Source organism: Hirundo rustica, chromosome 12 (genome assembly GCF_015227805.2).
Source record: "Hirundo rustica isolate bHirRus1 chromosome 12, bHirRus1.pri.v3, whole genome shotgun sequence".
Classification (NCBI taxonomy): Eukaryota; Metazoa; Chordata; class Aves; order Passeriformes; family Hirundinidae; genus Hirundo; species Hirundo rustica.
The window spans coordinates 8530905-8543869 of NC_053461.1; the positions used below are offsets into that span (position 1 = coordinate 8530905).

Below are 12965 nucleotides of genomic sequence, written 5' to 3' on the forward strand. Positions count from 1 at the left end.
CCTCAGTTTTGGTTTAGAGGGTAATGAGCCTGAAGATTCAGCTCCAAGGAGATCTCTCGGCTTTTAGGAAGCCAAAGGGGTCTAAAAGCTTTCTGCAAGCACCAGGCAGATCCCACGGCACACAGATGTAAAATAGTCCTGCTGTAAAGGATTGTGCACATCATAGAAGGGATGAACAGATTCTCAGTTTGGAAAGGACTACAAACCCCAGTTCTGAGTCCCAGGACTGCTTTCTCACCATACCAAGTCTCGGAGCTGTTGGAGAAGCTGCAGAACATCCATGAGCTTCTCTTCCACCAGGGACAGCCGAACCCTCTCTGTCTCCAACATCTGCAGCTCCATCTTCAGCACCTCTGTCTCCTCCACCTTCTGCTGCAGCTCCCTGAGCCAGGGGCCTTTCACCTGCACAAAACACAGCAAACTGAAGGCACCGGAGCTTTCCCTTTCTTGCCCAAGGACTGCAAAGCTGAGTTTTCCCCCTTTTGTGGTAAATGGGGCTCACTCCAGAAGATTCTCTTGGAGGGAAGGACATTTCTTTAATGTGAGATACCAGGAGCTGTTAGGAAATCAGTACTTTGCTCTTGTATGCAGTAGCAGTTCATTCATCACTGGCTGCAGGCAAGTCATTCAGGAATTTCAAATACTGAATTTATTATATATTTTATACTTAAATACCAGCCTTGCTATGTCAACTTTCTCCCTTTTTGCATTCCTGTTGTCCTTTATAAAGCAAAACTCATTTGTGTGCCCTCACCACAGTCCTCTCTTTGGCAGCTCCTACACAGCAATCATCTGTCCATTCAGTGAGGCAAGAAGATGTGTCTGTCCTTGGTGCAGAGGTGAGGGACACCAACAGGAACAACCTCTCCACTGTTTCTCCTTGCTTTTCTCCAGATATTGGGATGAACTTCCCATTTGACCCTGGAGGGCAGTTCATAAACTAATGGTCTTTTTAATTAGGCTGGCAGCTTGCATGCAAGCTTGTAAAGAAAATAATCGGCATTTCTTTGCAACACTCTACTCAGTTGAATCATGATTTTAAGATTTTATCTAAAGGTTAGAAGCAATTTATATTGATCACAATGTAAGTTAGATTAGTAAATGGTAGGTTCATGATTATTAGATGCCCAAGCTAGAGCTAATTGTTATATTATAAGCTTGTTTATAGAAAATGTGGAGTAAGTGAACCGTCATAAGAACAGATTGAAACCACTGAGAACAACGGCCAGCACTTGGACTTCCTATCAATCAATCATGAAGCAGGGGACCTTGGACAGTGCCAGAGGGTCACAGAGACCTGATGAAGACTCTCCTGACTTCTTCCTTTGAGACCACTGACCCAATTCGAGACCACCGACCCAATTCAAGAGAAGAACTGCGCACGCGTGAAGGACTGATAGCCTCATTTTAATACAGAGCGGGGATGGGAGGTGCTGGGGTTATGCATAGGTATTGTATGTAAGATCTTGGAAAATGAATAGAGAGCAAAGAGCCTTGTTTGGGGTGGCCACACCTTTTGGAGATGACTCCTGTGCTGCCCGCCGGTGAATAAACATACCACTTTCTAACTTTAACTAGTTAGAGGGTCTTTGTCTGTGATTATATCGGTTTTCAATGACTCATATGGTGAGCCAGGCAGGAGAAGGTTCTGCTTGGCTGTGGGACCAGCTCGGATGGAGGACCCCCTCAGGGCGCCCCCAGGATATTCCTGGAAGAGTGGGCTCTGCTGCTCGACCTGTTCATCCAGCAGCAGACAAGAACTCCTGACTACTAAAACTCTGGACAAAAAGGTGTGTTTAGAAAAAAATTGAAACAGTTTGAACAGTGACCTGTAAGGCGTACGCATGGTCAGGAGAGGCTGTTGGTAAGTCGTGGGAGACGTCCCATGCACAACTTGCGCCTCTGTAGTGTGCTTGCAAGCTTGATTGGTATCTGGTCTGTTGTACTTGGTTGCCAGCAGAGACAGCTGTTAAGCTGTTGTACCGGGCTGTGGAGGGCTCGGATTGTTGTTGCTGGCAGAAGGAGATTTTGCCATTTTCTGTGCCATAGAGGGCTCAGTTTGCTAGAATCTGGGGCTAGCAATTGTGAGGGCAAATCCTGGTTTGTGGTTGTTAACGTGTCCTGATTGTACCGGGCTGTGGAGGCTCAGGCTGTGGTTGCTGGTAGAAGGGGATTTTGCCATTTGCTGTACCATAGAGAGCTCAGTTTGCTAGAATTGGGGGCTAGCAATTGTAAGGGCAAATCCTGGTTTGTGATTGTTAAGGGGGATTTTTCCATTTGCTGTGCCGTAGAGGGCTCAGTTTGCTAGCAATCAGGGGCTAGCAGTTGTAAGGGCAAATTCTGATTTGTGGTTGTTACACTGTGTGAATGCATCCTGACTGTGAGAGGGTTTGTTGAGACGTGCTACCAGCACAATGCGATTGACGAGTTTGGACCCGCGGTTCCATTTTCGGGCAACTGAAACGGCCGGGGAAAAACGAAGCGAGTGGGGTGTATGAAAACCCTTAAAGCCCCCTCCCCGCTGTGACTGTGGTGTGTGTGTTTTGGTTACTGGGACAGTATTCACTGTAACTGTATTTTTGAGGCAACATCCATCTTGTGTTAAAAGTTATAAGTGCAGCATATGCTGAGTGAAAGAGTTGATTAGCCTCTGAGAGCTGAGGCGTGAATGTTTTTGAAGTAGATTGAGGACAGACAAAGGACAGAACCAGTTTGGCAAGAAGGAATAGAATACCTTGACAAGAGCTTAGTTGTGATTTTAGGTATGGAGACTGTGTTTGTAGATTGTTGGAATTAAAATAAGGGTAATTTCGGTCTGAGAACTCGATCTGGCCAGATGAATAAAAGGAATTCCTTTACCTAAGTGGTTTGGGCTTGACTAGTAGGAGTTTGTGAATTCAGCAAACTGGTGGATAGACAGAGAAAATGAGAGAATATATTTAGAAGGTTTATATCAGATGTCTGTTGGGAGACTAGTGGCTCTGGATTGGGAGCAATGGGCTGTGGAGAATTTAGAAAGACAAGAAGAAGTGAATGGAATAGCTTGTATTTGTGGGAATTTTCCTGCAGCTTTTGGTGCATCTAGAGGTTGTCACTGTGCCTGGGTGCTTTTCCAGTATAAAATTTGTACAGGACGTTACTATTGTTCTTCTGCTAACCGGTACAGAGAATGTGCCCAGTGTAAACAACAGCTCCTTGATCGAGCTGATTTAGAGCCAAGGATTTTAACACATTTAGTAAAACTATTTCTGTTTCAGCTCCAGCTCCAGCTTTAACTCCAACAACATCTTCAACCAAAGCAATTTCTATTTCAACTCTGTCTCCAGCTCTAAGCACAGCTGAATCAACTCTGATTTCTATTTCAAGTTCAGCTTCACCTTCTTTTTTATCCCCTACTCTGACTACTCCACTTACTCCTAAATCTCTCCCACTGCCCAACAGTGACAGTGAGGAAGAGGAGCCCTCTCCAAAGGCTCCTACAGCATCCCAGACAGAAACAAACCAAAGAAGAGGACATCAAAAAGGGGAGGCAGTGATTGCTCATGTTAAGAAAAACTGAGATAGACTGGAGGATCTTACCCTAGGAGACCCTCTAGTTATAATGAAACTAGGGCACAAAGAAAAAGAAATGAAGTTTTTGATAAACACAGGGGCAACATATTCAGTGTTAAATAAAGTTTTAATACCAATAACAGATGATTATGATATGGTAAAAGGGGTAACTGACCAATCTGAAAAAGCCTATTTTTGTAGGCCATTGAAATATAAACTTGGGAAACAGTGGGGAATTCACAGGTTTTTATATATGCCCAATGCTCTATCAGCACTTTCGGGTAGGGATCTAGTGGAACTATTAGAGGCCAAAAAAAAAAAAAAAAAAAAAAGATTACTTTGGAGGTTGAGGACCAACAATATGTGGAATTGTTAAGCTTGATGTAGATAACTAATGAGGCTAAAGTTAAAAGTGAAGGTGAGATTTACAGAAAAATAACAGATCAGGTATTTTCTGGTGTTTGAGCTTCTAACATACCAGGAGAGCAAAGAATGCACCCCCAGTGCAAGTTAAGTTTAAAAAAAGAAAACAACTAGTTAGAGTTAAGCAATACCCTCTGAAGAAAAGTTAAGGGATTAGCCCAGTGATTGAAATTTTTTTACCTGTTAAAAAGCCTGATGGATCATAGCTGTTAATAGGATAACTGAGGATTTATACCCAGTGGTTGCCAACCCTTACACTTTGTTAACTTGTTTAACACCTGAACTAACATGGTTTATTATTTTAGATTTAAAGGATGCTTTCTTTTGCCCTCCTCTCCATGAAGCCAGCCAGAAAATTTTTGCATTTGAATAAAAAACTCAGCTCACATGGACAGTGATTCTGCAGGAGTTCAAAAAATGGCCCACCTTGTTTGGAGAACAACTAGCAAAAGATCTGGAATCCTGGGAAGCTCCATCAGGAGAAGGACAGCTGTTACAGTATGTGGATGACCTCCTGATGGCTACCAAAACTCAAGAGGCATGTCTGGAGTGGATGGTAAGCTTACTAAACTTTTTGGGCCTACAGGGCTATCGAGTATCCCAGAAGAAAGCCCAGATGGTGAAGCAAACAGTTATTTATTTAGGCTACAAGGTTAGTACTGGACAAATAACCTTAGGACAGGATCACAAGGAAGCAATATGTCAGACCCCAAAACTCCAGACAATAAAAGAACTGAGAACTTTTCTAGGCGTGACAGGGTGGTGCAGTCTGTGGGGGTTGCTTGTTAAACCTTGATCACGGAAGGGAGCAGGGATCTCCAAAAGAAGCAACTCGAGCTTTTGACCAGCTAAAGAAGGCCCTCATGTCAGCTCCAGGCCTGGGACTTCCAGATGTGAGTAAACCACTCTTTTTGTTTTCATACAAGAAGCAGGGGATTGCCTTGGGAATACCAGCACAAAACCTGGGCCCGTGTAGCAGGGCAGTCGCCTGAGCAGCTGCATGCAGCAGCTAAGGAACAGCCAGGGTGCCTCAGAGCCACTGCAGCAGTGAACATCCAAGAAGCACGCAAGTTCACCCTAGGCCAGAAGATGACTGTGGTAGTATCCCACACAGTGTCTGCAGTCCTAGAAGTGAAAGGGGGACATTGGCTCTTCCCACAGAGATTCCTGAAGTACCAAGCCGTAATGGTAGAACAAGATGATGTTGAGATTGTGGTAACTAACATTGTGAAATCCAGCTTCCTTCCTTAGCGGGAGTATGGGAGAACCAGTGATCCATGACTGCCTGGAGGCCATTGAAGCCACCTACTCCAGTTGCCTGGATCTGAAGGACACCCTGCTAGAGAATACTGAGACCTGGTCCACCGATGGAAGCAGCTATGTCATCAGTGGAAGGCATGCTGGGTATGTGGTTACCATGAGCAGAGAGGTAATAAGAGTCTGGACCATTACCAACCAACACCTCGGCACAGAAGGCTGAAATAACTGCCTTAACTCGGGCTTTAGAGCTGGCAAAAAAAGAAAGAAAGTTAATATCTACACAGACTTAAGGTATGCATTAGGGGTAGTTCATGCTCAAGGAGTTGTCTGGAAAGAAAGAGGACTGTTGAATTGACAAGAAAAAAGTATTAAACATGCACAAGAGATAATAAAACTGTTGGAGGTGGTCCAGCTACCTGAAAATGTAGCCATCATGCATATCAAGACACACCAAAAAGTAAGCTCTGAATTGGAGGAAGAAAACAAGCTGGCGGACGGAAAGGCAAAAGAAGCAGCTAAAGGTGATGTAACTGTCAAAACTGTTGAGGCAGCCTTAATTCCAGATGAGCAAATTTTCACTGAAGGCAAGCCAAAGCACAGTAAAAAAAGACAAGAGGGGTGGGCTACTACAGTTAAAAAGAAAGGAAGGATTATGATCCCCTTTTACATGCTATGGTCATTAGTGAAAGAGGAACATGAAAAAAAACACATTGGGGAATAGATGATTTGTATGATTATTTGAAATTATAACTAGAAATTTGTAAAGTATAGGTAACTTGCCAATATAGCCTTTGCCTCCAAACTAATCCCAAAAATATTTTTAAACCAAAGCTTGGGCAAACTGGGAAAATATATGTACCTGGACAGCAACAGCAAATTGATTTTTCAGTACTACCCAGGAAAGGAGGGTACCGATACCTATTGGTATTAACAGATACAATTTCAGGGTGGCCAGAAGCTTTCCCTACCAGAACTGCCAAAGTGCAAGAGGTAACCAAAGCAGTGTTATAAGAAATGATACCATGCTTTGGAGTCCCAGCCACAATGCTTTTAGATAGGGGGCCATCTTTTATTTCAAAATTGTGCAGCAAATTAAGCAGCAAATTATAAAAATGGGGCTCAAACCAGAGAACTAGATGGACCAGTACACAATGTACAGCCTGGGGATTATGTATACATTAAGTCTTTTGCAGATAAACTTTGGAACCATGGTGGGAGAGACCATTCCAAGTGCTCCTCTTCATCTTTAATACAATCAAGATCAAGGAACAAAGCACCTGGATCCATCACTCACAAGTGAAGAAAGCTCCTGAGGGACTATGCAAAGTTATACCGGGTGAAAATGAACTAAAATTAAAACTTTCTTGGAAAAATAATAGGATGTGGGTAAAATGATAAGTATAATATAACAACTCTTTGAAAAATAGGAAAGCTTGTAATTGTAATAGATAATCAAGTAGGTATAGCCTGGAGAGTTGTGGCATTTATGACCATCACTATAGCCACAGATAATGCAGAATCACTGCATTATAATGTGACTGGTAAATATAAGTACCAACGGAAAGCTTATGATTTTATCTCCTGCAAGTCTCTGATTCAGATGCTAAAAATTACAATGCAACTGTTTAAGAAAACTTAATATAACTTGTGCATTTGTAACTTTGTCAAAATTGAAGAATGTGATTTTTCCTATTAGGCACATGTTGTATCCCACCAACATATAAAGGCAAGCTTGACTACTGTTCAAGAAATATTGCCTGTGCCTATGGAGATGAACTTAACTTTAGTTGCACAATTATTGAAGCACCATGGATTAAAGAAAAGAAGAAAAAAAAATAGAAAGAAAGAGAACTTTGATTACAATGCATCATGACACAGAGACTATTCAGAGAGTATTTAAAAGTTAGTAGAAGACCCATCCCATCATTGGTGGGATGTGCTTTCTGGGTACTCACCAGCTGCAACTGGTTTGCTCAATACCTTGGTTTATTTGATTATAGTTTTGTTTAATTTAGTTGGTATAAGTTTGATTTTGTTTGTTATAATATTTTTTTTGGAATTGGAGAAGGCTGAAGTGACTAGCAGCTTTAACTTTAATATTAAGAGCATATAATACAGTTTTAAAGGACTCTTACTGTACCGTTTTGCTAGATGAAGAAGAATTTATATATTAATAAAAGAATTTACTAACTTTAAAGAAGAAGTGGGGAATGAATCATGATTTTAAAGAGTTAAGATTTTAGCTAAAGGTTAGAAGCAATTTATATTGATCACAATGTAAGTTAGATTAGTAAATGGTAGGTTCATGATTATTAGATGCCCAAGCTAGAGATAATTGTTATACTATGAGCTTGTTTATAGAAAAAGTGGAGTAAGTGAACTGTCATAAGAACAGATTGAAACCACTGAGAACAATGGCCAGCACTTGGACTTCCTATCAATCAATCATGAAGCAGGGGACCTTGGACAGTGCCAGAGGGTCACAGAGACCTGATGAAGACTCTCCTGACTTCTTCCTTTGAGACCACTGACCCAATTCGAGACCACCGACCCAATTCAAGAGAAGAACTGCGCACGCGTGAAGGACTGATAGCCTCATTTTAATACAGAGCGGGGATGGGAGGTGCTGGGGTTATGCATAGGTATTGTATGTAAGATCTTGGAAAATAAATAGAGAGCAAAGAGCCTTGTTTGGGGTGGCCACACCTTTTGGAGATGACTCCCATGCCGCCCCACCAGTGAATAAACATACCACTTTCTAACTTTAACTAGTTAGAGGGTCTTTGTCTGTGATTATATCAGTTTTCAATGACTCACAGTGGCATAACACTTTATTTTTAGACTTCACTCCTGTTCTCTCCATCAATCATCCCCAGGTCACCACCCTGGCCTCGGCAGGGGCTATTTTTAAGAGTTTGACTGTTGGAAGGTAGAACTTTCTAGACAAGACAAATCTCGGAACTCTCTCATCCTCCGGTTTTACAAGCTTCAGACTGGAGCAATTATTAATCAGCATTTGAGAGTGCTGCCCTTCACTTGCCTGCTAAGTCTCTTGCTTGTTAGCCTTGTTGTTGTTTGAATTTCCACACTAAGCAGGTACAGACAGAAGCACATATAGCAATGCATAAGGCACTTCTGTCATCTTCAGAGGAAGTGTTGGTGGTTTATTTATTAAGCCAATATATTTATTTGCAAGGTGCTCCAGAGAGAGCATTTCTCAGTCTTCCTCTTTGGTGTTGATTACAAGGAGAGTCACCTTTTTGTCAGGAATTTTTTTTATTACTTGTAATAAATGTATGTAATAAATCTGTTTTGTAGCAGCAAATTCCTCCCCTATAACTGCTGGCTTATATAAAAGGGCTTAAGAATAAATTTCCTTACAGGCTCAAAATGATTCATCCTACTGCTATTTAATTCTTGTCACAGTGAGTTGGCATTATGTCTTCTTCACCTCCCTGCTTGCCTCTAAATCAAGAGCAACAGATTCCATTTCTCTTCTGGAATTTTATATTAATCTCTTGATGATGGTGCTTTTCCAGCATAGAACTAATATCCATCAGCAGAGATGAAAAAGAGATGCTGCAGGAGAAGATGAGCACCTCAGACTGGGAAAAAAGTAGAAGAAAACTGGCACTACTTGCGGGTAGGTTTTTTCTTGGGAAGGGGGTTTCTGATGCTAAGCAGTAGAGAAGGAACTTTCACATTTCTCTAAAGAATTTTGCACGGATAAATTGCTATTGAATGCTGCAAATTGTGTAAGGCAGAAATATGATTTTAGTTTTAAATTTTTAAAAGGATTTTACTCAGAAATAGGATTTTTTTTTCCCCTAACAAGTAAACTATTTCATTTAGTCAAGGGAGAAAATTATATGAAACACTCTTAAAGCGCAAAGGATGGCAACATGTAAAGAAGCTGAATATTTTACCCTCACTTTAAATATTTCACTGATTCACTGATAATACGTCCATAACTAGTGAAAGCTTTCTGCTTTGTTTAAAGATGGGGTATAAAATACTGAACAAGCACAGGAGAAAACAGACCAGGGCAATGCACTATTTCTGTTCCACAGAAAGATTTGCTGGCACTTTGCTGCGCCCATCAGGGGCTGAAGTCTGCAGAATTTAAATAGTGAAATCAGAGGACTGCTGGGATGCAGCACTGGGGCTTTAAATAATGTGGTTATTACCTCTGCTCAAGGGGAGTTGGACATGCTGCTAACCTGAGAACTAGTCTTATTCATATTTTATTATATTATTGCTATATTACATTAGATTGATATATTATATTTATGATATAAATATATCAGTATAAGCCCAAGAAAAAGACAGAGTAAATGGGATAATTTACTTCAGAACAGGCAGTCTCAGCCAGCCTGAGGGATTTATTGAAAAGTTATTCTGCTCCCAGAGGTGCTGGATACCTCAGGATATGGGGAGTGTTTCATGCATAGCTGGGGAACCTCAGTAAATCAAGGACAGTATTTGAAGGGCCTGGGTGTTGGGAGTTAGGTTTGGTTGTTTTTTTTTGTTTTCCCCTATAGAATTCTGCCCCCCCCCATGAGTTGCTAAGAGACTAAATATGGATGCTTAGAGGGTGCTTGACCCACACAAGAGAAGTGGCCGAGGGTGGGGGAAGATCACTTAAGTTTGGGAGAGGAAAAGGCTGAGTGCTCCAGGAGCCGCGTGTGCTTTTATCCTGCTCTGGGCATCGGAGGGGCACGGTCAAGTGGCAGCTAGCTGTGTGAAGAGTCCACTGCTAATGGAAGGTCCGGTCCTGGGAATTCTGCCACCATCTATCATCTGCTCATGTGCCCAGGAATTCGGAGCTCCTTCACCTGCCCTGCTGGAGCTGGGTCAGCCCCATCCAGCCATCGCGGCCTCTTCAGCACTGCTCACTTTGCCTGCCAGGACACCCCCTGCCTGCTGGGGACAACCCACTGTTTCCAGTCATCAGCCCCGGAGTTTCCACTGTTTTGGCTTGGTGCTCTCAGAGTCCCAAGGGATCAGACTGCCCAGGACTTGTGAGACAAAGCCCCTCGGGGTTCTTGGTTCTGTTTATTATTATTGCTGTAGTTGTTGTTGTTTGTTTGTCCTGTTATATTTACTAGTAAAGAACTGTTATTCCTTTCCCCATAGCTCTGACTGAAAAGCCTCTTAAATCTTCTAAATTATAATAACTTGGAGGGAAGGGATTGGAATTCCCCATTCCTAGAGAGGCCCCGCCTCTCCCTAGCAGATACCTGTCTTTCAAACCAAGACACTGGGGTACATCTCATCCTCCAAAGGCACTCTTGGGGAGGAACCAGAGTAGAAAAGCAGGTGCTGGAGTAAAGCAGGAGACGGCTGAGCTGACAAACTACAGCCCAATGAGAAACATCAGCAACAAAGAGTAGAATGGCCAGAATAAAATACAAACACACATAGATGCAGCTCCCCAAAGATGCATAAACAACTCTGCCACCCTCTGCTTGGCACCTGTTACCTCTTCCATGCTTGTTTCCAGTTTTTTCTCCTGGTGGTCCTGGAGTTCTGGCTGCTCTGTGAGGGGGGAGATTCTCCCTGAAAGCTCCACAGGGTCAGGGCTGGTGGTCTCCAGGTAGGACAGCAGCTTTCTCCATGTCTTTTCATCACACCTACACACATCATTAAGAGAAAACAGTTAGTGAGACCCCACAGCAGAGGTGTGTGTTTGTAAAAAAGCAGTTTTCCTGTGGAATTCTTGGTAGCACAGGCACAAATTAGTGTCTTCCCTGAAACTAATCAGGGCTCAGTGGGAATATCCAGCAGGCTGCTCCCCATGAGACATAAAGGATGGGCAAAAGGCTCCTGACTGCAGCCACAGGTGGTGCAGTCATCTTTGCAAAGGGCTCAGAGGGCTTTAATTACTGAATTGAACTTACCCACTGGCACAGCAAGGGAGCTTGGCCAGGATGTTCCTCATGGGGTGCAGCTGCAGAGCGTGGTCCCCCAGGCACTTCTCGTCCTCCTCGTCCGAGGCAGCCTGGCCCTCCACGGAGCGGAAGAGCTGATTCTCTGCTGGGACACAGCGACCCTCAGCAGCCCCCCAACAACCCCAGCTCAACCCCAAGCCTGAGCCAGGAAGGAGTGAGAGCTTAAACCCCAGAGAAAGAGGAGGCAGGGTGCTGTGGCATCCCTGGGAAGGGGCTGAGGCAGCTGCGGCCAAAATCCTTATTTTGACGAGTCCTGAACATTTCAGTGCTCTCTTGTGGGTGACTTGGAGCTGTTTGACCTCAGCTCTCTTCTTTCCTTGAGTTATTCTAAGGTGAAGGATCAGTTGCTGTGGGGGGCAGTTGCTGCCAAATACACAATTTTCTTACTTGTTCATCTCCCTGAGTTAGTTTTTCTGCCTAACCAAGCCTATTTTACTTGATGGAACATTTTCCCCTCTTTTAGAATCTATAACCCCACAATTTATTTGTACAAAAACACTTTGCTAAAAAGCTGTTTGTTCTTGAAATATGGATAATGTAATCTTATGTGGAAACTCTGAGCTGGCAAAGTGTGTGATTTGATAAAAACATTTGTAAAAGCAGGTTTACTTTCTAAGTCTACCCAGATGAAGAACAGGCTACAACATTAATTGTATTTACATGTCACTATCTTTAACATTCCCAAGCAGCTGCTTGTCAGCTCCATTCAACACACACCTAAAATCCAATTTTTTGTCACAACAAACAGCTCTCCAGTCTGCAGTAAAGGTGCCTTGTAACTCAGAGTTACTGTCAGATAAGTGTTTTTGTGATCTTTGAACTGGACGTGCCCAAAAAAATAAATCTCTGCAGGGAAGCCAAAGTGGGCAATGCTATGGCAGTTGTTGGTGCCACATGTGCTGAACAGTTTGGGCCAGTCCAGAGTCACTGGAGCAGCCAGGATGTTTCCAAGGAGCATGGCTGTGCAGAATATTAACTGCAAATTGTTTTCTTGGAAATTATTTTCGCTGAGGTTCTGTGTTTTATTTACAAAGAAATGAAATCTTTATACTTTTCAAGCCAGGAAAAAAAAGTTTTGGTGGGATGACTCATGTGGAAAAAAGCAGTTTTAAATCATAGCTCTAAGTGATAAGTTCAGTCTTTCATTAAGCACAGAATTATGTGGGGAGTGAGAATTGGCACCTAGTGGCTACTAAATTCAACAGGGACACAAGTTCCCTGAAATATGTCACCCTTTCCAAGACCTCAGTGATGGGCTGAGATTTTCCAGACTGAGCTGCCAATTACTGCCAGCTCTTCCCAGAGCTTCCAGACAACTTTCCTGTCCTGAAGTGTCAGAAGGTGCAAGACATAAATCGTTTTCTATTGGCAGAAACCTGGAGTTGTCATAATTCTGGGCACTGGGCAACACAATCTCCATTAGTTTCCTTCACTGTGATTAGTAATTTTTTGACATGCCTGGAATTTTCCAGTGCTACAGCTCTGTTAGCTTTGCTGCTGGTGACAGTAGAGATGAGTGAGGCAGGGCAGTGTGTGGGTTTGGGGTCTGGGGCTGGTACCGTTATTGGCAATGCCGGCAGGCGAGCGGCAGTCCCGCGGTGCCCCAGGCACGGCTGCTCCCTCCTGCTGCTCAGGGCTGCTCTGCTGGGCAGGCTGGCATCTCTCCCCTTCTGACCTGAAAAACAATCCAGGGTGAGCCTGACATGCAAGAAATTTGGGAAAGCAAGATGTGCCCAGCATGCCTATGGTGGGAGGCAGTGATGCCCTGAGAGGTTACCT

The 12965-nt window shown here is 43.1% G+C and overlaps 1 protein-coding gene across 1 annotated transcript in view; it reads right to left on the reverse strand.

Annotated features, from left to right (window-relative positions):
* Nucleotides 1-12965, reverse strand: part of EFCC1 (EF-hand and coiled-coil domain containing 1) — a 43191-nt gene that overhangs the window by 4065 nt on the left and 26161 nt on the right. Inside the window, exons 3-6 of the mRNA XM_040076536.2 lie at nucleotides 12746-12861; nucleotides 11136-11271; nucleotides 10718-10868; nucleotides 244-402 (exon numbers count right to left, since the gene is read on the reverse strand). Coding sequence (XP_039932470.1) covers nucleotides 244-402; nucleotides 10718-10868; nucleotides 11136-11271; nucleotides 12746-12861 — 562 coding nt within the window. The remainder of the gene's footprint in view (nucleotides 1-243; nucleotides 403-10717; nucleotides 10869-11135; nucleotides 11272-12745; nucleotides 12862-12965) is intronic.